The sequence below is a fragment of the Pelodiscus sinensis genome, chromosome 2 (assembly GCF_049634645.1).
Source record: "Pelodiscus sinensis isolate JC-2024 chromosome 2, ASM4963464v1, whole genome shotgun sequence".
Classification (NCBI taxonomy): Eukaryota; Metazoa; Chordata; order Testudines; family Trionychidae; genus Pelodiscus; species Pelodiscus sinensis.
The window spans coordinates 185,089,409-185,115,429 of NC_134712.1; the positions used below are offsets into that span (position 1 = coordinate 185,089,409).

The 26,021-nt window shown below is 44.3% G+C and overlaps 1 protein-coding gene across 9 annotated transcripts in view; it reads right to left on the reverse strand.

Moving 5' to 3' along the window:
* Positions 1-26,021, reverse strand: part of RBMS3 (RNA binding motif single stranded interacting protein 3) — a 995,810-nt gene that overhangs the window by 34,065 nt on the left and 935,724 nt on the right. For 8 of the 9 annotated variants that reach the window (XM_075921980.1, XM_075921982.1, XM_075921984.1 and 5 more), the window contains one exon: positions 7,393-7,503. The exons of the other annotated variant lie outside the window; for it this stretch is intronic. In XM_075921980.1, the coding sequence (XP_075778095.1) occupies positions 7,393-7,503 (111 nt within the window). The remainder of the gene's footprint in view (positions 1-7,392; positions 7,504-26,021) is intronic. 9 annotated transcript variants of the gene reach the window in all.

Genomic DNA, 26,021 nt, shown 5'->3' on the forward strand with positions numbered 1-26,021 from the left:
GAAGTCTGTTGAACACATTTGGCTCATATAGCACCAGATTTGCAGGGTGATGAAAATAAAATGTATAGCAATGTCTTACATTTTAGCCACTACTTTAATGTTTTGATTTGCATTTGCATTATCATTTCTCTATACATCAATTTAACTTCTTAGCACAAACATCTAGAGGCTAGTGTCCGTTCGTGAGAAGAGGCTTTAGATCGGACTAATCCTGCATCCAATAATGGCTATTAGCTGATGCATCACAGGCAGGGAAAGAGTTTTAACAAAATATCTGTTCATTTGTGCAGATGGCAGTAATTTACTACTCAAGAAATACTCCAGAATATTCTGTTAATGTTTTCTTGAATCAAAAACTGAATCTCCACCATCTGTGTTTGTGACTCTTTTATTTTCCCTTTCTCTGAATAGTTTAGTTACTAAATTTCCTGGAAGGAGTATTTGCAGAAACAAAGCACATTGTAGGCAAATACTATAGCACAGAATGTTCTTAGAAAGTGAATGCTTAGTTCATAAATGCAGGAGGTCACACCAGGAATTGTATTTTAAGAATTCAACTCAGCCAGTAAAGGAGCAGAAATATATCATGTGACCCATGGCCAACCTTTTCAAACCTGTGTGGCTAAATATCAGTTTCTGAACCCAGATTTAGGCATCTGAATAGAAGCAGCTTGCAGCCAATGGGAACTTAAAGTGTTCAATACTTTAGAAGAAAAAAGGGAGATGAAAATCATGCAATGAATTAGTTATTCAGTTCTAATTTAAAAATGGCTTTCCTTGCAATTCCCAGCTACTGATCATATTCTGAACCATAAGAAATTACATCCTCTTTAGGTTTTTTTTACTTAGTAGTTGGGACTGTAATTCCATTTTAAACACCTTGCTCACCTATCTGTCTTACTAATATCTTGTAGCAGCAAATTCTAGAGATTGATTAGCTGCTGAATCAAAGTTATTTTGATATTAAATTTGGTGACTTTCAATTTCATTGACTATCCTCTCTTTTACTTAAAACTGTAGAACAGATGAACACTATACTATTTAAAAACAACAAGGAGTCCTGTGGCACCTTAGGGCATGTCTACACTAGGAAATCATTTCAAAATAACTAAATTCAAAATAACTCCCAAAATAACTTGAAATAAGCATGATTCCCCAAGGAAAGTAGGCATACAGATTTCCAAATAGCTAGCCCGTTATTTCAAAATAAAAGACTTGGTATTGTGGATGCTCTACTTACTATTTCGAAAAAAGGGGGGTTATTTTGAAATAACTCCCTAGTGTAGACCAGGGCTTAGTAAGTAACAAATATAGTGCATTAACCAGTTAATATTTTTTTTCAAGCCCAGGTTAACAGTGTCAAACTTGGGTTTGAGTAAAGATATTAAGTAGTTAATGCACTCCAGACTCAATTTCCCCAACCTTAGATATTCACATTTTCACATCTATAGCTATAAATGGGATACATCCAGCCTACTTCCTTAGATTCATTAACACAGGTCCTACACTTGATAAGTAACTGATTTTGCCTTGGATACTGTATTTTCCACTCCAACTCACCTGATGAAGTGGGTTTTACTCATGAAAGCTCATGATCTAATAATATATTTGTTAGTCTCTAAGGGTATGTCTACACTAGCTCGTTAATTCGAGCTAGGTAGGCAAATCAGGCAACGGGAGTTGCAAATGAAGCCCGGGATTTAAATATCCCGGGCTTTATTTGCATGTCCCCGTCTGGCCGCCATTTTTAAATCCCCCTTAGTTCGGATTAACTTTAAACTGCTGCGTGTAGCCGCAGGCAGTTTGTTCGAACTAAGGGAGATTTAAAAATGGTGGCCGGATGGGAACATGAAAATAAAGCCTGGGATATTTAAATCCTGGGCTTCATTTGCAACTCCCGTTGCCTGATTTGCCTACCTAGCTCGAATTAACGCACCTAGTGTCCATATACCATAAGGTGCCACAGGACTACTCGCTGTTTTTAAAGATACAGACTAACATAGCTATCCTTCTGAGACTATACTGTGTGTTATTTTACATTACACTCATGTAATGAAGCAGAATGGTTACACTTACAGAGATTATCCTAGTCTTTGCCAAAGAGTTTAATTTATCTTTGAAAGAATCTGTTTCCCCAAACTGCAATATGCAGCTAATCTTTTTCATTTGCCCAGGACCTAGGTTGAGAAAAAGGATAAGGGTGATCTACTTAGTATCAGCTTGCACCATACTTTAACTTCATTTGCTGTTGGCCCAGTTTTGTACTCTCCAAGCCAATAACGGAGAGAGTAAAACAAAAACAGGGAGATTCAAGATTAAGACTGTAAAGAAATGTTGCTCCTAGAAATCCACATGATGTATGATTAAAATAACAGACAAGATCATTTTGGAATGAAGTTCTGAACATTAGTGGAATTTGGTGACATCATATACTTTGCATGGCCAAAGCAAGAGCGAGAAGAACTGAAGATTAATAAAACAAACAAGCCGTTTATTCTATTGAGAGCTTTTGGTGACATTGTAAACCTCCAGTGACCATATAAGTATCCAAAGGAAATAACAGATAAGAAACTTGTAACAAGCTTGTTCCATTGAGAGGCTCTAGAGATATCATCAAGCTCTAGTGGCAACAGAAATAGCTAACAAAATAAGAGATAAGAAATGATGTACCAGAATAACATGCCTATTATTCCATCAAGGGATTTCGGGTGACATTGTAAACCATGAAAGCAGAGTTAGGATGGTTTGCAATATCATCAGAGCCCTGAGATAAACTAGTATAATTTTTATACACAACTGATTATTTTATACAGAGGTATCCAGAACAATGTAAAAAGTACAATTTATAAAGAAGAATCAAGAGCTTGTGCTGCAAGTTTCTCCTATTTTCTTTTAAATAAGCAAGCCAAAGCTAACATGGCCCAGTTGTGAGTGTGAAGAACAATTAAAAAGCACAGTTGAGCAAGCAGTTTCAGTCTAAAATCTGGCTTCCACTCACTCTCCCCTTGGCATGGACCCAAAAAGTTTGAAATAAAATAGGGCTACACTGAAGTAATTTCAAAAGAGAAAAAAAAATGTCCAGAAAAGCACATCTGCCAATGAGGGGCGAGGGAATCTGCCTCAGAATGTGGGATATAAGTGGAACCAAAGCATCACCTTAAATGCAAATTGAAAATAAAAGCAACAGGGTACCGACGATAAAGCCTCCTTCAGGAATGAGATTTAGAGGGGACATAGACAGCAAATATTCTTTTCCATTCAAATAGCAGATGTGTGCCGCTGATGGCTGCAAGTGTCACTGCCAATGTAAAAGGAGCCCAGCAGTAGGGACTGAAAGCTGTGATCAGGCTGCACAGCTTTGTTTTTCTAAAGGGTTTTTATATTGTTTTCCACCCAAGCTATCAATCACGACTTGCATTGAACTGCAAAACAGACATCAGATCAATGACAGTGTTAGAAACATTTTGAGTGACAGGATGATGATGGAACAATTCCAGCATCCATATATTATTAAATGCTCACGTATGCTATTCTTTCAGTGTTTCCATACAGAGCAGATGCACTCCCTGCGCTATATCAGTAAAATACCATTTGAAGAAAAAAGCTACTTGTGGATGCATATAAGGAAATCAAGGCTTACTAGAATATATGTCATACTTATTATAAACTGGTAATGGAGAGCGAAATTCAGGGTTAAAACTGGCTCTCTCCTTAGGTTAAGCCTTTGCGCCTTCCTTTTTATTGTAACAGCAGGCGCTGAGGAGGAATTGTCAGCCTTAATCAGAATTTTTAGGGTTGTCTCGGTTCTGTCACAATTGTGATATTATTTACACTCAAGTTTCCTTTACTTGCACAGTCAGCACACCTATGCAAATGTTTCCTGCTATTTTTGAGTGAAGAGATAGCTGAATTCTGTTCTCTGGCATATTTCCTGTGAAACTCCTGATTCCAGGCAGAGATGTGCTACCATCCCATTTGTCACTATATTCAGGCCTCCTGATTGGAGGAGGGAAGGAAGAAAGGAAGAAGGCAGTTGCCTCAGGAGATTCAAAGGGGCCCAGGACTCCAGGCCTCTGCTGCTGCTACTGTGGCTGGAGCCCCGGAAGCTTTAAATCGCTGCCAGAGTGCTGTGCTACACACTCCAGGAAGTTCTTTGGTCTGGGGGGCTGCCATGACATGCTCCAAGTATCGCAGAGGGCTGACTGCCTCTTCTGCCAGATTCTCCACCCCTTCCAGAAGTACGCAGCCCCCCCTTGCCCTGGAGCCTGCAGATGCTGCCAGCACCCCTGTTGCTGTAAACTATATTTTCAATGAGTATTGAGGTTGTATGTGCATAAAGTGCAGAGCATGGCAAGTGAGGGGAGGCGAGGGGGGAATCTACATTCACAACTCAAGGTCATGATATAAAGCTTCTTTGGAGCTGCCGTAATTAGTCTCATCCTCCCAGAATTACACCAGCCTATGGGCTGGACAATTTGCTGTAGCTGTACTTTCCAGGAGAAGGATACAGGAACCAATGGATCTGAGTAAATAGAGATTTCCAGTCACTCTCCTGGCCTGCCACCTCAGTGGCTTTACATGCAATACGTTTTGTTGCAGGAGTACTCTGTATAAGAGAGAGCGCTAAATATATGTAAATAGTTGATCATTACTACATATGGGTATGTCTACACTACCCTCCTAGTTCGAATTAGCAGGGTAATGTAGGCATACCGCACTTGCAAATGAAGCCTGGGATTTGAATTTCCCGGGCTTCATTTGCATAAGCGGGGAGCCGCCATTTTTAAAACCCCGCTGGTTCGAACCCCGTGCAGCGCGGCTACATGGGGCTCGAACTAGGTAGTTCGGACTAGGCTTCCTAGGTGTACCGGTAGTTCGGAATAGGAAGCTTAGTCCGAACTACCTTGTTCGAGCCCCGTGTAGCCGTGCTGCACGGGGTTCGAACCAGTGGGGTTTTAAAAATGGCGGCTCCCCGCTTATGCAAATGAAGCCCGGGAAATTCAAATCCCGGGCTTCATTTGCAAGTGCGGTATGCCTACATTACCCTCCTAGTTCGAACTAGCGGGGTAGTGTAGACATACCCTAAGATGGTAATAGATGGCACTCAAGAATATGGAGGATCTTTCCTGAGCCAATAAAACTTGCTGTTGTTCACTGCTAGGGTGTGTCTAGACTACATGGCTCCGTCAATAGAGCCATGTAAATTAATTTATTCGGCATAGTCAAAGAAGTGGGGATTTAAATGATCCCCGCTTCATTAAAATAAACATGACCGCCACGCTGTGCCGACGATCAGCTGATCTGACACAGCGCGGCAGTCTACACGTGGATCTGTCAGTTGGGGAAGCCTTTGCCAACCGATCCCTTATGACTCGTGAAACGAGCTGGTTGGTAGCCAGCCCCAAGGCCACCTGAGTAGCAGCCCCAGCTAGCCCTGTGAGTTCAGAACATCCTGTTTGTTCTCCATGGGCTCGTCTACATTGGCCCCTTTTCCGGAAGGGGCATGTTAATTTCAGCCATCGTAGTAGGGAAATGTGCGGGGGATTTAAATATCCCCCGCGGCATTTAAATAAAAATGTCCGCCGCTTTTTTCCGGCTTTTAGAAGGAGGAATAAGGAATACTTTGAAGGAGGAATAAGATCCTCCGGAAAAGGGCGCTTTTTCCGGAGGATCGGGGCCAGTGTAGACGCTCTTTTCCGGCTTTTCTAAAAGCCGGAAAAGAGCATCTACACTGGCCCCGATCCTCCGGAAAAAGCGCCCTTTTCCGGAGGATCTTATTCCTACTTTGAAGGAGGAATAAGATCCTCTGGAAAAGGGCGCTTTTTCCGGAGGATCAGGGCCAGTGTAGACGCTCTTTTCCGGCTTTTCTAAAAGCCGGAAAAAAGCGGCGGACATTTTTATTTAAATGCCGCGGGGGATATTTAAATCCCCCACGCATTTCCCTACTATGATGGCTGAAATTAACATGCCCCTTCCGGAAAAGGGGCCAGTGTAGACGTAGCCCATGAGTGCTTGAACCCCTAAGCACCCAAAGAGCCAATGCCTACAAGCCTTTACACTACTTGGACTCAGTGAAAAGATACTTTCTGTAGTACACAGGGGATGCTAGTCACTCCAGGGTTGCTGTTCTCTTCTGGGTGAGGACTGTATGTTTCCAAAATGCAGGGTTGCAACCCCAACCGCAGCCAAATCCACACTATGGGCAATCTTCCCCCCTTGTGTGGAGCTGGCTGCAGAAGGGGCTGAACACCAGCATTTTGGAAACATACAGTCCTTCGTGCACCAGCGGCTTGCAATCAGGTTTAGAGCAAATTCTTTATTTGGGCACATCCAGGGCAGCTTTTTGGCTGAAAGGTATTTTACGCTGGTCAGAAAATGGCTCGTCTAAGGAAGTAAATGTCTAGAAGACTTCTAAATAATTTTTTTTCCATATTGGAATCTCTTAAGATTAAATTGAGACGGATTGCTTCCGACACGAAGCAGAACTGTTTATGACTTTTTGGCTGGTTTGTTGAAAACAAGCTGGTTGAAAGATATCCTGCGACTGTAGCCCCTTGTTGCAAACTTTTAAAGGAGGAATTTAAAAATATGAGCACAGCAGAAATTTTTAGTTCACATCTTAGATTGTTCACAAAATGTGGTTCAACTGAGATAATCAGAGTAGCATTCTTTTTCTTAGCTTGGCTGGAGTTGCCATGGTTCACACCCAAGGGAATCATAAAGGCTGGTCTAAATAAACTAAAGAATCTTCTCAAGCTTCACTTCTTTACAGAAATTCTTACTAGCCACAATCGCCTCCCTTAGGTTCCTGTGCCCAATGAAAATAATAATAGTGAGAAAACCACTGAGACCATATCTTTATTTGCTTTGTTTATTGGCTGAAACATATAAAACAGATGGCAAAGACTGAGGAACCAGCATATTCAGGCATCCTGAAAGATGAATGAAGTCTGATATATCAACAAAAATAGGGGAAAAAACCCACTGAGGTTGGAATTCACTTGAACCAGATCTGGAAGGATAGATGACACAATAAAGTATGTAAAATAACAGTATAAGGAAGAAACAAATACACCATACACCAGAGAAATGACAGCAAGACTCATAGAATGAACTACTATACTATGTTAAAGATGGTTAATTTTTTCCCTATGAGTTAAACAGGCCTGGAGTGCCATGATGTGAAATATTATGAAAAATTCACATAAAGGATATAATAGATCTTCTATGTAACTGTTAAAAATTAATAAGCCAAAAAAGGAGCCATGGAAATATTAAAAGAAAAAGAATGAAATATTGGACACTCAAATGAGAGGAAATGACCTTGAGAACTCAGACATTAATAACACATTTTGTAAAATAGAAACGACGTAACATATTCTCAAAACTTACCGTTCCTGTTGTGCCCAAAGAAAGGTGATTCATCTGTTGGGTCAGAGGGCCCATCATGCTTGCTGGCTGCATTGACATGGTGTGGTCCATTGTTGGTGTTATCACAGCACCCTGCAAATACACATCATTTCCACCTCAACATTTTAAAAAAAAGTCTTCAGTGTTTTTCAAATGAATGAATTTGGCGACTGCTTAATACTAATCTTACAAAGAGACTAATCTATGTGTCATGAGACGTACAATGTGTTCCTATTGATAACCAAGAAAAAAAAATATATATATATATGACTAGTGAGGGTATACTATGCCAGTTATAATTAAATGTCATTTTTGGCTTCATTGCTTCTAACACACACATATGTTCTGTCTATGGTGAATGCTTCTGTACATGGCAAAATGCCTGTCATTTACATTTTCCATATCCTGTATGGAACAATCTGACTCAGAGACACCACACATATGTCCCCATTTTCCCCTGGCTTTTAAAACCTTTGGTATCTGATACATTTAACCTACAGTGGCAATTAATTTGGGTTTTTCAGACTCCCTTAAGAACTCTTGTTTGTGACATTTTCCAGCTGATTAAGCAAGACTAGTTGTTGACAATCATTATGGGAGCAACACCTATTTTGAAAAATACATGTACACAGGTTTTAAATGCACCACTGGCACTGCATGGCACCAAAAAGATCAATAACAAACAGGAGATAAGAGGAGGCAAGAATAAGACCCTACACAAAAGAGAGAGAATGCCAAACAGAATTGTTAGATAGAGCTGCTCTGTAATTTTCATCAGCGTTTGCTCTCTCAGCAATCAAAGATCCCACGTCAGTATACTCATGGCTTTGTCCAAGGCTGCTTGTGGCTCTCTCCAGTGCTACCAAATGCAAAACTGGACTCCCTGTGTGGGCTAGATGAGGTGTCTCAAGAATGGAGTGCTTTGCTCCCTCTTTCTCTGCCAATGGCTGAATGTATCGCATTCCTCATGTTCCTTAGTAAGGATGAACAGGGCACGCATATTTGGTTGAGCACAGGATTGGCCATAAGAATAACTGAGCAAGGGTAAATAATTTCAGATATTTCCAGCAATCTCTCAATATGAATCAGTATACTCTGAGGCCTGGTCTACACTAAATGGGAAGGTCAACTTAAGATACGCAACTTCAACTATGTAAATTACATAGTTGGAGTCAAAGTATCTTAAATCACCGTCCACACAGCAGGATGCTGACAGGAGCAAACACTCACATCAGCTTCCCTTATTCCTCGTGAGGAGCAGGAGTACCAGTGCTGACATGGGCACCCTTTGAGTTTGAATTAGCGGGTCTTCAGTATATCGCTAAATCGAACCCTGGAAGAACGACTGGGACAGTGTGGATTTTCCTTGAAGTGTGTTTGTATACACTGTAAAACTGTATGCAGACCCACTAGTAAAACCAGTAAAAAGCAGGACATTTTTTCATGAACATTTATGTGAGACGTTTGTCCCTTTTCTTCATCAAAATATTTTTGACCCAAATCTATACAGGGGAAGTCAGCATTAAGGATAAAAAAGCTGATAAATTCTAAAAGCCATTGCCACTGGTTCTCAAGAGATTGCCTCACGTATAGTTTTCATGCTTGGGAATCCTTTGTAAGGCTGAGACCAGAGGTGAGGTCTTCCATATTTTCAGCTGCACAACATTTTTTTTCCTTCACAACATTTTTTTTCTTTGCATATGTCTTATTTGAAAATCTTACCAATTCCTGGATATGTATGTATGAATCGCTTAGACACAATGATCAACAGGGCTCTGGTTCAAATGGTCCCTTTTGTAAGATACTACAGCAGGTAGGATACACACACGTGCTTTATGTTACATACCAGACCATATTCATGTGCATTAAGTCACTAGAGAAATGTAGCAAAAATAATGTTCCAAAGAATAACTGTGATGTCCTACTATGAATTCTTGTATACATCAATGGGCTTGTTAGTGTGTAAGTTTCAAATCCTTCTTATTTGTGCTTCTTATTTTCTCTACTGCCTTTAACGTTAGCTGAGATGAAATGACAACAGAAGAATTCATTCAAATTAACTGCAATAGTGTCACTATTCACTTTGGGCATGTCTACTTAACATCTTTATATTGAAATAACTCATGAAATGATTTCAAAATAATGGGCTTCTTATTCCGGAATAATAAACCTTCATTTTACAAGGAATAACATCCATTTCAAAATAGTTATTTCAAAATAGGGTGTGGGTAGATGGGGAAGCTGTGGTTAATTTGGGATAATTGACCTCCAGGGCTTCTCAAAGCTGTCCTGGTGGCCACTCTGTCCACACCTACCAGAACTCTATAGTTCCCCTTCCTCTGCAGGCTTTAAAGCTGCAGCCATAGGAGAAAGGTCTTGTGGAAGAAGGAAGGCCCTGCCAGCCCTATGCCACGCAGCACCACCTTTGTGTGCAGCAATGGCTGAACCCAGTGCTCCCACTGAGCCCCACAGGGCTGCTAACAAGCGGGCAGCCCGCTCCGAAGCCCCTGCTCGGGGCAGAAGAGGAGAGCACCATCCTGGTCTGGTGCAGAGATCCTGGATCCTACTGAGGTCTGGGGAGAGGAGACTAACCACACCACACCAGGCACAGGGATGCTAATATCTAAGGCCGACAGCCTGGGCCAGGAGAGCCACGTGCGCACCCAGGAGCAGGTGCGCATGAAAGGTAAAGAATTGAGCCCTCTCTTCCCCACTCTCTGGTTCTTTCACCAGTCCCTTCCCAGTTATATTGACCCCCAAATTAAAAAAAAACCAGTTTATTCTTTCAAAACAAAACTGTGGTTTATTGTTTCTGTGCGGGAGGGGAGGGAAAAGGAAAGGTGTGAAGGGAGGCCAAGGGAAAAGATAGGAAAAGCACAGAGGGGCAATACATAGGCCCTATGTGGGGAGGCCCAGGAGAGAGTGTCACAGGTGTCTTTGTCTGAAACTCTCCCTCATGGCCTCTTGATGCATACAGCCCCCTGATGGGCTTGCTGGATGGCTATGTTGCATGACTGCTCAAAGGTCCTTGCAAGCCTCTGCCCCCCAGCCTGGCAAGAACCTTTCCCCCTTGTTCTCACACAGGCTGTGCAGGACACAGAAGGCCGACACCACCTGGGGAACATTCCGCTCTCCAAGGTCCAGGCAGGAACCTCCCGACAAATGCCCAAAGGCACCCTCCACCACAATGCAGGCCCTGCTGAGCCTGACATAGAAACATTCCCTGGTGGGGGGTCCAGGTATCCAGTGTAGGGCTTCATTAGCCAGGGGAGAAAGAGGTAGGCTGCATCCTGCATGATACACCTCGTCATGTCCACGGCCCCTGACCCTAATGGTGCAGTCAGGGAAAAATGTGCCAGTGTGCATCTTCTGGAACAGACTGGAATTTCTAAAGATGCCTTCCCCGACCACCTGACGTGGATGTTGGTGAACTGGCCTCTGTGATCCATGAGGGCCTGCAGGACTACTAAAAACTACTCCATTCGGTTGATATACTTGGAGGTCTGGTTATCGGGGGCCCTGGCAGGGATGAGGGTGCCATCAATACCCCCTGGACAGTTAAGGCCCATGGCAGCAAAGCCAGCCATGATGACGACCCTACACAGCAGGATGGTGTTGATGGCTCTCATCACCTGTAAGAGGATACAAACAGAGAATCACAGGGTTGCCAGAGCCCTCAGGAATTCCCCGAGCCTAAGTCCCTTCCACAGCAGGAGCAACCCCCAAATTCAGCAGCTCCATCAGGGCTTTGAGAAGGTAGGACTGCAAAACCTTCAGAGAGGCAGTGTCCCAAGGGAGCCCCATTCCAGCAGTTCAGCACCCTCCTGGGAGAACAGTAAGAGAGTCATACTTGCATAAGCATGGCCCCAATGGTCTATCTCGCCATGCTGAACTGATTCTCCACAGAGCGATAGCTGTCCGGTGTGGCAAGCTTCCAAAGTGTGAGGGCGACTCGTTTCTGGAGGAGGGTGGTGGGTCTCATGTGGGTGTCCCATTGCTTGAGGACAGGGGCAAGCCACTCGCACAGATCCAGGAAGGTGTCCTTCCGCATGCAGAAGTTCTGGAGCTACTGTTGGTTGTCCCACTGCTCCAGGAGACAGTGTGTGGTGTGCAGGGGAAAGTGGGAGGGGCTGTGTTGCACGAGCAGCATGTGAAAAGAGGTGAGGAGGTGCCCTGCAGTGAGCTGTAGGTCCTGTTCCTGCAGTGTCACGTGGGCAGCCTGCAGACTAGAGGCCTAAGTGCTAGCAAGTACATTGCAGCAGGTCTGGCTCCATGGCTGGAACACTGTGGTGTCCATAAGGGCAACCAGAGCAGGCAGTGAAAAGGCTTCACTGTCCCTCAAGGAGGCAGATAAAGATGAAGAGCCTGAGACACGGCTGTAGAAGGGAGTCCCATTGAGCATGAGCCTCAGATAGCATCAGGCAGCAGCTCTAGGAAGCGACTGCTTTCCTGATGCCCTTGCTTGAAGTGCTTCTAGGGGGCCTTAAATGCGATTCAGCCTCAAATCAGTGTGTATGGGATACTTCTATATAGATCTGCGATATTTCAATGGGCATTTGTAGTGTGGACACGTAATTTTGAAATAGCTGTTCTGGGAGTTATTACTCTGAAATAGTTTATTTCAAAATAAGCGCATAGTGTAGACATAGCCTTTGGTTGCAAGATCTCTCTTAAAATCAGTATTTCTACAAATCTCCATCATGAATATTTTCTTCATAAGATCTTCATCTTCTCCTCAAATTTTAAAATGATATTCTTTTCCTTCACCGTGTTCTACTTATAGTTCTAATTGTAATCCATTTTCTTATTATTCTAACAAGTGTCAGAGAATTGACCCTTAGAAAACCTTTTGGGTGTAAGATAAACTTTTTCAACAGTTCATATGAGATTCAACGCAAGAGTGGGGTAGTACCATGCCCCAGGAAACTGCATTTTGGCCCAGTACTCTGCTTCCCGTAGCCTGGGATTTTAGGCCTGCTCCTGGATTTGGTATCTTAGTACATGTGTCCCTGAATTTCAAATATGCTATTTAGTTATAATAAAAATTCATGAAAATATGCAATTATGGTCAAGAGCCAGAATCAGGTAATTTTTATGTGTCAAAACACTAAAGCTTGAACTGACTTTAACAGAGAAAAAAATGATCCTAGGCATCTTTGCAAGCAGTTTTCTCCTTTGCCCTGGAGACAGCCTGTTTCCTCAGAGACATCAGTGATGGATGATTTCAGCTCCTGACTATGATAGGACATGCAAAAATGCACATGTGCGTTCTCACAGCATATGTGTGTGGCTGATCAATTAAAGCACTGTCTGGTACACTGAAAGAACAGACTCCCAACAGTAGTAGCAGCAATTAATCTGGGAGGTTCCCAAGGACAGCAAAAGCCTAGCTCACCTTTCTAATACTTCTGTTGCAAAAGGCATAGTTGGAGGAACTTGGTTTGATTATTGAGGTGGCAGACTGATCACTATTCCAGTGAATAAATTCAGGAGCCTGGCAATCAAGGACGGACTGCAGCAAGGAAAGTTTTGTGATTCAGTATTGTAAATAAAAGTGCCAGACATGCAGTGGAAAAGTCAAGTAGAAAACATTTCTTTTCAGTGAGCAAAACACAGTTATTGTGAATAAATTATTAAAACTACAAAATAAAGGGGAAAATATGTATCCCACAAAAAGAAATATACTTGTAGATATTTATTTTTTGTTTAATCTTCTGATGACTAGAAATATAAACATTATCATCTCAAAGCTTCCAATGTCCAGCATAGTGTTTCTCAACCTTTTTTTTAAATAAAGTACCCCTTCAAAAAAAAAGTTATAAGTACCCCCATTATTTACAGTTTTCAGACACACAAATTTGTTTTCTACCATTGCAACACACATTTTTAAACAACTTAATCGTAGCCAGGTGAGCGATGAAATTTTGGGGTGTAAAACAGGGGTGGGCAAAAGAGCCTTTGTGGGCCATATGCAGCCCGCTATACACGTTGATCTGGCCAGCGGAGGCCCTGCCGCTCCCCCACCTCCAGGCCAATTAGGGTCTGGAGATGGGGGGAAGCACACAAAGTTTCCTCAGCCCTGCCAGTAGGGTTGCCAGGTGTCTGGTATTCTACTGGACAGTCCGGTTTTTGCCCCTCTGTCCAGTAAAAAAAAATCAGAAAATACCAGACATGTGCAATGTCCGGTATTTTCTGTTTTCCCAGCTGGGTGCTGGACGGAAGCCTGGCGGGGGGGAGTGGCTGGGAGGTGGGGCTGCGATTTTTTGCTCAACAAATTTTTAGCCTGTGTGTTCGGTATTTTTTTGGGAGACCATCTGGCAATCCTACCTGCCAGGAGCGTGCAGCAGGGCTTGAGGAGACTTTGCGCGCTCCCTTACCCCCGATCCCTGATTGGCCTGGGGCCGGTGGAACATGCAAAGTTTCCTCCAACCTACACCAACCCTGTGAGGAGCACGCAGTGCTTAGAAGCACAACACGCTCCTGTCAGGGTGGGAGGAAACTTTGCACGCTCCTATGCCCCCAAGTCCTGATTGGCCTGGGGGCAGAAGGGGAAGTGCACAAACTCTCCTCCCACCTCCAGGGGCACTGGCACCTGGGGAGAACATCGGAGAGGAGGGGAGCAAAGACACACCTATACCGCCAGACCAATCATAGTCTGTGGGTGGGGAAGCAGGGAAGTACCCTGGCCCCACCCCCTTCCAGTGTGGCCCACGGCCATTTAAAAAATTTCTGAAGTGGCCCTGGCAAAAAATTATTGCCTGCCCCTGGTGTAAAAAGTACAAAAATAATAAAACGCTGTAAAACTTAAAATGAAAATTCAGTTTTCTCCAAATTTCAGTTGTGTTGATGTATCCCCCGACTTCTCTTGAGTTTCTGGTTGAGAAACACTGGTCCAGCATACTCAAAATAGGGGTGGGGAAAACACAAGGATCTGTAGTTTTCTGATCATAATTTATCAGAGAGTGATAAGTTAAAGAGCCTGAAGCTGACAGTTACCTAGAGCAGAGAATTATATGCATTTGCCAGTCCATTAATTCACCAGAGTTTGCAGAATCCTCTTCTGATCTTATAGGGAAAAATTATCCTTAATTAAGGAAATACTATCTGGTTGTTAAGGCAACATCAGGTCTCCAAACCATAATGCATTTCATAAAGCACAATGTCAAATCCATTTGTATCTAACTTATTTAGCTTAGAAGGAAGCAATATCTCATGTCAGTTGTTGCCATTCGCATGAAAGGTAATTTAGTTTACTCACAATGTATAGTATGTGTCCTCTCATGGGCCCCACTTGGCTAGTGGCAAGGCTAAAAAGAACATATTTTTTCCATCTTAACTTCTTTGGATGTCTGAATTTATTCAGTTTGTAAACTATACAGAAAAACACCCTAATACACTGTAAGTCTATTGAAGGCCAACAAGTCTAACTTCAAAGTAAACCCACAAGTGAATTAATGATAAAGTTTTTATCCCCGTCTTTGCCTAATATAGTTGCTGGTGCCTGCCAGTTACTTAGATTTGCATTGTTGTCTCTGCGGATTAGATTTGGACAGTTTCTGCAGGGAATTTCCAACATGAGTATGGAGTAGACTATCACTGTTATACTTGTCCTATGTGTCACACACTGAAAGACTTACTTAGCAATTTTTAAAGGCAATTTCAACATCTTTAAACCATGATTGGTAATTCAGTGAGATTTATGGATTTTTCTTCACAGACTTGCCTGGGAACCCAATCACAACTGCTATTAAAGTACTTCAGATAAAACTGCATACTTCAACTTATCATGGAAATCAACCTCCTGTGGGCTGGGAAGATTGGTGGGTGGAACTAAAATGTTTTTTGTTTGATAACAAAATCAAACAAGGAAAAGCATTTATGTCCTTCAAATAATGGAAAAGGACAAAGAATTAGCTGTCTGATTTTGTCAAAGGAGCAAGCACTCCTGATAGCAGATTGACAAACAATTCTACTTCCCGGTGATGGTCTGAAAGGGGATTTGGAAAGTCTAAAGCTTTGAAGTCATATGTGACACCTTTGGTTTTCCAGATAATTCTAGTCTAGGTATTCCTTGCATTAGAATCACTCTAAACTAATAGCCACCAGAAATACCACAGTATTAGACACCTACCAATGCGTAAACAGTGTTCTCACGTGTATCGTAACACTACTCTCTCTGTACTTAGGACACATGTATACTCCATGTATTCAACACACAGAGCCTATATAGTAAAAATTCAGACCATGGTATGTCATGAACATTTTTTTATATCACAGCACACTTTCTGTCTGTCCAATAGACCAATACCTCATCACAAACACATGTCATTCAGTTAAAAAATATGCAGCAGACCGTGAGATCAAGTACAATGTTACAGGTATGCTAGCAAGATACCCAGGAGCAGCTCATGGCTCCTACAGTCTCAGCTAACATTATCGGGAAAATCTATTTTTAAGTGGACATATCAAAAGTTGATTGGACAGTTCATTAATTGTTTCGAATATTATATATCCCCTCAGCTAAGAAGCTAATTCACCCTTTATCTCTTTCTTTGACAGCACTCACTACGTATCCATTGAGAAGATAGATAATGACTCTTTCAAGTCTCTCAGCTTTCTCAGAGAAATTAAAATTATGAGGAACGAATCATCAGATGAGCACTCAAAGAACCATTGGCACAACCATTTAAAATGCACTTTCAATGCCTAAAACATCTGGCAATATAGTGCCCTTTTAAAATTGGCAAGATATTTTTGACAAGGAGCCTGTTAGGCAATACTGCGAATATTGGATTAGCATTACTAGAAACAGAGACTATAGTTAAATAATAATGAACCCTTGGCAGATTCAGAAAAATACAGAGCGCCCACTGAGGTTCTCAGTGTTACTTCTGATACCAAAGCAGTAAGAACTTACTTTTATTCACAATTTTTAAACAATATATTCTCTTTGTTAATGTATTGCTCTCTTTTATTCTCTCTCAGGGAGTACGCAGCAGGGCTAAAGTCGGAATAATCTATGCAACTAAATCAATTGCTTAGCTGAAGTCGAAACAGCTTAACTCAGCTTTTGGTGCTCTCTACATAGTAGGAAGTTGAAGGAAGAACACTTTTCCTTTGACTTCCCTTACTCATCGTAAAATGAGGGTTACAGGAATCGGAATAAGAAGTCCCCCAGTTCAACATTATTTCGAAATAAAGGTTTGTAGTGTAGATATGCATTATGTTATTTCGGAATAACATCAATTATTCTGAAATAATGCTGCTGTGTAGATATATCCTCAGTGTGTGTGTGTGTAATTGGCTAAATTCTATGCCCGTGTTAAACAATCAGATAAGATGATCAAAATGGTCCTGTCTGGACTTGGAATCAAAGAATATATGACTGTGCACAGTTTTTGAGTTTGAAGAACAAATATGAAAGAGGTATTTGTACCTTAGTCCCCCCCAAAGATGGGTTATGCACACACAGTAAATCCTGCAACATCTAGCAAATAAGAGTACAAGAAATTGGATATGGGTATTGGCAAATAAATTTACTATACAGCAGTTATTGGAATACACAGTAAATTATTATAGAATAATGTCATTCATAAAGTCTGGAGAAAAGCTGGCTTCAGAGATAAAGGAGTATATCCTGTCAGACCACATGTTATATGGAGAATAAACATGAAAACAGAGGCTAAAACAAGTTGTTAGCACTATCATTTAACCACCCATTCCATGAGGGCACATTATGATTTTTGCTATTATGCCTCAAACCTAGCGTAATTCTACTGAATTATGAACCAGAATTCCTCTGAGCTTTATTCAAAATACAGGGTCCATGGCCTATGGACACATCTTTCATATAAAAGTGAATATATTTGTCTGAGATCTTTTTGTTAATTTATCATTTACAGACTGACTAATATACAGGCAGTCCCCGACTTACGCGGATCCAACTTATGTCGGATCCGCACTTACGAATGGGGCTTTTCTCGCCCCGGAGCTCGCGGGTGGCGGGACCGCCCAGAGCGCAGCGGTCCCGCCACCGCGTCCTCCGGGGCGAGAAAAGCTGCTCTGGGTCTCCCTGGTGTGCTGGGGGGGACTCCCCAGCACAGCAGGGAGACCCGAGCGAAGCCGCACAGGCGGCGGGGTCCCCTGCCTCTGCAGCTTTGCTCCTGTCTCCCTGCCTCTGCGGCTTTGTTCCTGTCTCCCGCCGCCTGTGCGGCTTTGCTCCGGGGCAAAGGAGCAAAGCCGCACGGGCAGTGGGGTCCTGCCGCCTGTGCGGCTTTGCTCAGGTCTCCCTGCTGTGCTGGGGGGGACTGCCCCCCAGCACAGCAGGGAGACAGGAGCAAAGCCGCAGAGGCGGGGGACCCCACCGCCTATGCGGCTTTGCTCGGGTCTCCCTGCTGTGCTGGGGGGGCACTCCCCCCCCCAGCACAGCAGGGAGACTGGAGCAAAGCCGCAGAGGCGGCGGGACCACTGCGCCTCCGCGGCTTTGCTCAGGTCTCCCTGGTCTGCTGGGGGGGAGGGGGCGCAGCTAGTGCGCCCCTCCACCCCAGCAGACCAGGCTTTTGTTGCGGGACGCCTGGGGTAGAGCAGCTGGGGTGCTGCCAGGTGGGTCCTGCGGGGACCTACCCGGCAGTGCCCCAGCTGTTCTGTCCCAGGAGTCCAGATTCAGCCGCTGTTGAAACTGATCAGCGGCTGATTCCAGGAAGCCGGGGGCAGAGCAACTCTGCCTAGGGCTTCCTGTAGTCAGCCTCTGATCAGTTTCAGCAGCGGCTGAATCTGGAGCCAGTTCCGACTTACATACAAATTCAACTTAAGAACAAACCTATAGTCCCTATCTTGTACGTAACCCGGGGACTGCCTGTATACATTTCTATCTGTGATGTCATAGAAAAATCACTAGAAGAAAGCTAAATACTCTTCTATTAAATTAACAAAACTGACTGTATTTAAGCAATTTGCAATATCAAAAGGCACTGCAGTATTTTATTGGCCCACTGAAATGCATCCACTTTGAACAATAAGTGACTTAACAGTAGTTGGATGATGCATATTTAAAAAGGTGAGCCAGGATGGCTAGTTAGTGCTAGATTTCTGGAGTAATGAGCTATGCTAATGTTGTCAGCTTTTTCCTGGTGTTGTGAGATGGACGTTGGGTTAGAAACATTATTACTGGCTGGAAAGTTATTAAAATGTATAGTGAGCATTTGCTTAGTTTACTGTTTATTTTATTGAGGGATACACATACACGCACATACCCTTACCTGTTTATTCAAGAAGTTCTAACATGTTTACAAATTATTGCCATAATAACAGAGCCAAACCAATAAACATTATGAGTTATTTATATTTTTGCTTAGAGAAAACATTATGCAGTAATAGAAACATCACATCTTCCTATTAACAGGGTATTATCATATTACAAAGTGAGCCTCTTCACATTATTGAGGATGTGCTGTTTCTGGTGTATGCATTAAACTGAGTGAAACTATCAACTCTACTCATATTTATCAAACCAGGCATGTCTATCAAATGTTAATATTCAAAAAAAACTGGAAAGATGCTCTAGGGTTTTTGTGCAGATGCCTGTGTTTTGTCTGACTTGAATAAATGGTAACCAAATGTCGAATTCTATTTATCCTCTGTCTGTTTTGTGGCGTATATAATTGATGTGTTATTTTTTCCATAACAACCACCTCCCATATTTTTGGAACCATCCCTCTGGTTTGGGATTATTTTCCTTTCAACTGTAGTCTAGTGTCTAGTAGCAGATGAGAGAGATTAATTCTCCATATCTTTGTGTGTGACCATTTCCGCTAGGAAGCCCCAGGAGGATTACCAAAGGATCATTTTATAGTAAATATCCAACAGTTTATGCTATTTGGTTACAAACTGCTAATTTGTTGAGGTTTTCAAGCTTGTCAGACTAGTGGAAAACTAGAGGTGAGACCACACTGCAACTTTAGATTCAAAACACCCCACATTTGGGAATGTTCAAAATCAGATCTGGATCCATGTCCTACAGTCCCTGTACCTTATGCCTTCTCCTATTTTAATCCTGAAAATGGGTGAATTCAGATTCTGATCGCAGTCAGATCTGAGCTTCAGAACTGCCAGGCCGCTGGGCCAGGTGTGTGTATATGTGTGTGTGTCGGGATGGGTGGGGGTTGGGGGTGAGGGGAGTGGCTCTGTGCTCCCAGAAGAGGAGGCCTCAAATAGAAGTGGCAAGGCTGGGAGTGATGACTGGAGTTCACCCCCTGGGTCTCTGGTGGTGATTTAAAGGGACTGGCTACAGCCACTGCCACTGCCACAGTAGTGGAGGCTAGGGTTGCCAGATGGTTGAAACAAAAATACCACACACACCCTCCCCCCCCAAAAAAATGGAAAAAAAATTCTGTTGAAGGGAAAAAAAGAGGGGGGAGACCAAACTTGTTGAGCAAAAAAAAATTAAAATAAAACAGCACGTCCCCTTTAAGAGTGAGTGCAGGGATAAGAACCGGAGAGAGGTTGAGCACTAAGACCCAGGGGAAAACATTGCTTCCCCTTGGTCTTTTGGCCAGCAACCATTTTGTGCCATCAGCCTTGGGGAACCAGGTAAGCATGGGGGCTGGGGTCAGGAGGTTGGGAGCCGGTGGGGGGAGGTGGGGAGGTTGAGAGCAGGGAAGGCCGGGTGCTGAGTGTTTGTAGGGTTGCCAGGTGCCCGGCATTTTCGCCTCCTGGCCAGGGAAAAATACAGAAAATACCGGACATTTTAGGTGTCTGGTTTTCTCTGCAATTTTTTTTACCGGACAGGAGGTGAAAATACCAGACTGTCCGAGTAAATACTGGACACCTGGCAACCCTAGTGGAGGCAGTCAGGAGCCCCAGGACCTTTTGAATTGCTGGACCCTGGGACAGTGGACCCCTTAGCCCTCCCCACCAGTAGGCCTGGGTATGCTTCCCAGACTGGCCTGCAGAGAACTGAATTAGGCCATGAATGCCCAAGAAGAATATTGTAAATGATTGGGGGGGGGAGGGGAGCGGATTTAGGCTGAGTGGAGGGATGAGCCAGATTAACTCTTTTGCATGCCCAGGCTATGATGTCTTATGGGCCCTGTGACGGACCCGGCGGGGTCCGCACTAGAGAAGGGGCCGGGACTCCCCCTCACGCCGGAAAAACCACACGCCGCAAGCGGCGCGCCGACCGGCGCCGCGGCCCCGGAGCCAGGGCAGCGGGAAGCCCAAACCGGGGCACCCCGCCGGAAGCGGGGGAGAGCGCGGACTGAGCCGAAGCAGCCAGCCCGCCCGCCCCGGCTTGCGCCCCCAAACAGGGCACGGGCTCACGCTGGGGCGAGCGCGGGGGCGGTGGCGCCGCGCGGACGGGGCGGAGCGCCCGGACGTCACTCCCCGGCGCCAATAAAGGTGGCGGCCGGGCTGCAAGAGGGGGGGGTAGGAACAAGGAGGTGGCGGCCCTGGCTTCCAGGGGCACCAAGTTCCCGGCCCCCCGGGCGACCAGGAAGGACGGCGTCGGCAACTGGCGGCTCGCACTGGGACGGACCCGGAGACTCCGGCGTGGTGAGTGAACCCCGACCTGCCCCGTCTCCGGGGCGGGCCAGCAGGGAGTGGAAGGAGCCCGAGGCAGGGCCCTTTTGGCGCCCGTGGGCAGATGCGTTGAGGGCTGCTGCCCCGTCCACCGTGGAGGGCGACGTGTAGACGCCAAGCTCCACTTAGGGCCTCGGGCTGGGACCCGGTGGTGAGGGAGGGCCCGGGTCCCCCACTCCCCCATCCTCCCTGCAATCCTCGAGAGCGAGGACCTGGGTGTACGGGACCATAGGAGGAACCACCCAAGGACCAGAACCTCCTCCCGTTTTCCCGCCTACGCCAGAACCCACCCCCTATCCCAGGCGGGAGAAGAGGGCCCGGACTCGGGGTTCGCCGAACCCTCTCTGCCCTCAAGGGCCGAGAGGTGATCGCACCCCCAGCAGACCCTGCCGACAAACCCTGGGGACAGGGATGAGGAGGGCATACGAAGGCAGTGGGTCCGCGGAGCCCCACCGCCCTCAGCTCTGTGCGGAGCCAAAAGGGGGGGGGCGCGAGACGCTCGCACCCGTAAACCCGCCACAGGCCCCACAGGCTCCAAGGTGGGATAAAAAAATTCAGTGTACAGGAGGCAGTTTCTGGTTGAGGCAGGAGGGTGGGTGGGGGGGATCGGGTGAGGGCTCTGACTGGCAGTGCGGGCTCAGGGTCGGGACTGGGAATAAGGAGCCTGAGGTAGCGACTCCAGGTTGGGGCCAATGGTTTTGGAGTGCAGGAGGGGGCTGAGGGCAGGGGGTTGGGATGAGGATGCAGAGTCTGGGCAGGAATTAGGGTGCAGGGGGGTATAGAAGGGAGCTAGGATATTGGAGCAGGCTCTGGGTTGGGGCTCGGGGCTGGGGTGCAGGATCTGGGAGGGATCTAGGGTGCAGGAGGGGCTTTAGGGAGGTTGGGGTGCAAGGCACTGACCTGGGGCAACTCCCATTTGGGAGAGTACAGACAGCTCAGCACCAGCTGCGCTGAACCATGGTTGTTGGCAGGTACTGCCCCCCCCCCCCGCCCATAGCTCCTACTGGCTGTGATTCCTGACCAAGGGGAGCTGTGGGGAGGGCAGTGGGGAGCCAGAGGTTCCTGTCACTCGTAGTAAGATGGCTGCAATGAGGGGAGAGTGGGGAAGGAATGGCAGCATTCAAGCCACCTACCTCCCCACTTCCCCAGGAAGGGCTGATCAGGAACTCAGGGGCTTTAGGGGCTGTAGACCAGGGCCCCAGGCACTAATTAGGAGGAAGTTCACTAATGAGGGAATAGGCAGCACTTCTATAAATCCAGGAGAGGCTGGCACAGTGGTAAATAAAACTGGCACAGAGATGGAGATTTTGGAGCAAACTGAAAGATGTTTATGACATCCAATATGTCAAAATTTAACCAGAGGACTGCAGGCCTTATATGCAAAGCAAAACATGGGCTAATAAACCAAAACCATACTCATGAGAATGCATTCATTCAGTGAACGCACTGGATTTTAAACCCAATGGGAGAAGTCTGCAGCACTGGATTTTCTATTCTGTACCTTTACCCCCTTCTGCTTCCAAGCAGTTTTCGCTGAAACAATACCTCTTCATGCTAATCTGCAACAAAGAACTGTTTTTACACTAGCAATTCCATTCCCTTCTCCTTTCTTGACCCAGACAGGTGCACAAAGATGGTCACAACATGTCTAGCCACAGTGAAGACAAGAAAAATGTCACAAAGGCAGAATGTGTACAATGCTGCAAGATGCATGGATCTTGGTATCAGACCAGAAACTGCTGAACCCCAGGCCTGTGCTTTTAACCAATCACAGCACATCCTTCTCTCTGACTCTCGTTTATGTAACACTTATAGAATAGGGAAGATTTAGTCCAAAGGTAATTATGGAAGAAAATCTGATAGGTAGACTGGACAAAAAAATTTTGGTGAAACTTTCTATTGAAAAATTCTAGATCATCAAAACATTCACAAAACCAAATCGATTTTGATGACAATTATCATAGAGTCATAGACTCAAAGAACTGGAAGGAACCTCAAGAGGTTATCAAGTCCAATCCCCACACTTATGGCAGGACCAAACATCATGGGCACTCTAAACTACATTCCTCTTTTGAAAAAGGAATGTAAATGAAGCTGATCGAAAATTCAGATGAAGCGCAGATTTACAAATCTCGTGCTCCATTTGCATAATTGCGTGAGAGTGCATTTTTGAAAAAGAAACCGTACTCCTGAAAAAGTAAGGTGTACAGGTTCTTTCAAAAAAGGGTCTTTCCCTCTCCCCAAAGAACTCCGTCTAGACAGTGGATTCTTTTTTGAAAAAACGCTCTCACATGATTATGCAAATGAAGCATGAGATTTGTAAATCCAAGCTTCATTTGAATTTTCAATCAGCCTCCTTTACATTTCTCTTATGAAAGAGGAATGTAGTTTAGACACAGCCCATCTGAACCATCCCTGAAAGAGGTTTATCTAACCTGCTTTTATAAAAACTTCCGTGATAGAAATTCCATTGCTTAACCACCCTGATACTTAGGAAGTTTCTTCCTGATGTCCACCCTAAACCTCCCTTCCTGCAATTTAAGCCCATTGCTTCTTGTTGTATCATCAAAGTTTAAGGAGAGTATTTTTTCTCTCTCCTCACTGAACAACCTTTAAGTTTCTTGAATGTTATCATGTACCCTCTCAGACTTCTCTTTTCCAGACTAAGTAAACCCAGGCTATGTCTATACTTGCGGCTTCTTGCACCAAAAATATGCAAATAAGGCTAAGCGTGGAATATCTCCGAGCCTCATTTGCATACCTAATGAGCCGCCATTTTTGCAGAAGAGGCTCTTGCACCAGAAGAAGCTGCCTACACTGCCCCTTCTTGCGCAAGAAAAACCCTCTTCCGCAAGGCTGTTATGCCAATTACTTTTCAGGAAGAATGGCATTGCACAAGAGGTTTTTTCTTGCACAAGAAGGGGCAGAGTGGATAGCTCCTTCTGGCACAAGAGCCTCTTCGGCAAAAATGGCGGCTCATTAGGTATGCAAATGAGGCTCGGCAATATTCCACGGTTAGCCTCATTTGCATATTTATGGCGCAAGAAGCCACGTGTGTAGACATAGCCCCAGTGTTTTCAATCTTTCCTTATAGGTCAAATGTTCTAGACCAGCAGTCCCCAACCTTTTGCAGACCCATTTTGACAATTCAGGAAAACCTGGTGATAAGACAATTCAAAAACGGGAGGAGGAGGGAGGTCAGAGCCACCTGGGGAGACACTTGGCAACCCTTTTGAAATGTAATGGCAACACATATTTGGGTCCCAACCCATAGGTTGGGAAACCCTGCTCTAGACCTTTAATCCTTTTTGTTGCTCTTCTCTGGACCTTCTCCAATTTCTCCACATCTTTTCTGAATTGTGATGCCCACAACTGGACATGTACCTCCAACTGAGGTCTAATCAGCACAGTAGAGGGAAATAATTACTTCTCATGTCTAGGCTTATTTTTTTGCTTTTTTTCAACAGGGTCACACTGTTGACTCATATTTAGCTTGTGGTCCACTGTGACCACTAGATCCCCTTCTGAGTACTCCTTCCTAGGAATCTACCTTCCTTTTTGTATGTGTGAAAATGAATGTTCCTTCTTAAGTTGAGTACTTTGCATTTGTCCTTGATGAATTTCATCCCATTTACCTCAGACCATTTCTCCAATTTGTGTAGATAATTTTGTTTTCTTGTTATCCTTTATGTTTCTAGCTAATGTGAGATCATGTTGTGCCTTTCTATTTTTGCCCCTCCATACTTATGTTATGTGTTTGTATTCATCCACTGAAATTTGATCTAATTTCCACTTTTTGTAGAACTTCTTTTTGATTTTTTCATTCAAGGTCTTCTGGTTAAGCCAAGCGGCCGCTTGCCATACTTTCTATCTTTCCTATGATGTGTTATTTTCCCCAATAGATGTCTTCTAACTGATTAGGAGGTCTGTAGTAAACCCCTATCATGACATCACCCTTGTTTTTACCCCTTTTATCCTTACCCAGAGACTTTCAACAAGTCTGTCTCCTATGTCCATCTCAATCCAAGTGCATACATGCTTACAACATAATGCAACATTTCCTCCCTTTTTCTCTGCCTGTCTTTCCTAAGAATGTTGTACCCTTCTATACCAATATTTCAGTCATGCACATTATCCCACAACGTCTCTGTGCTGCCAACCATGTCATAGTTGTATTTATTCACTAGCACTTAAATCTCTTCTTGATTATTCCCCATACTTCTCACATTAGTATAAAGATATCTAAGATGCCTGCTATTATATCCCATGTCCCCTCAATTTCTGACCCATCTCCCAGGTCTCCATACTTAAGACTTACCTGTGGGCTTTGGTCACCAGTACCCCTCGAACCTAGATTAAAGCCTCCTCTCTAGGTTAGCCAGTAAGTTTTTTCTGGTGATGAAGAGACTCATAATAGGTTGGTGGTTAGGCCACAGCCTAACACATGAAAGACTCAGGTTCAAGTCCCTCTGCTGAATCTGGGCAACTCGAAGCTTCCATTTCATAAGACTTTCTGAAAGGTCTCAGAACAAAAGCAAATTTTGAAACCTCCAAATGTTTTGCCAAACAGAATTGTTGTTTTCTGGCCAGCCTTACATTAATATTGGGTGTATGACAGGATGTTATGCTTGGCTTCCATTGTTCTATTTATGTTATGCATATTGTGGAATAGGACTAGATTTCTTCTACAGCTGCCTTTCTTTTTTATATCCTCTGGAGTTTTTTGAACTGCAAAGGTCCTAAAAATTATAGAAGGATCTTCTTCCATGTGACCAACACATATTTCCCATACATCGGAAACAGCATTCTGGGTGTCTTTAGGATCAGTTCCACAAGGAAGGGAATGCAATTTCCTCTATTAAATTACAGTGATATTCAGCTAGTAGTTCCTGTCACAAACAGTTCTGCTGGGTTTCACCGCTCCATGCATATGGCTAAGTGTAAAAAATGAGTTGATGGCATAACCTAGTTCTGACAAGGTGCAAACGTGAAATTATTTAAACCCACAATTAAATCTAGACTCAGCTTCAACATTT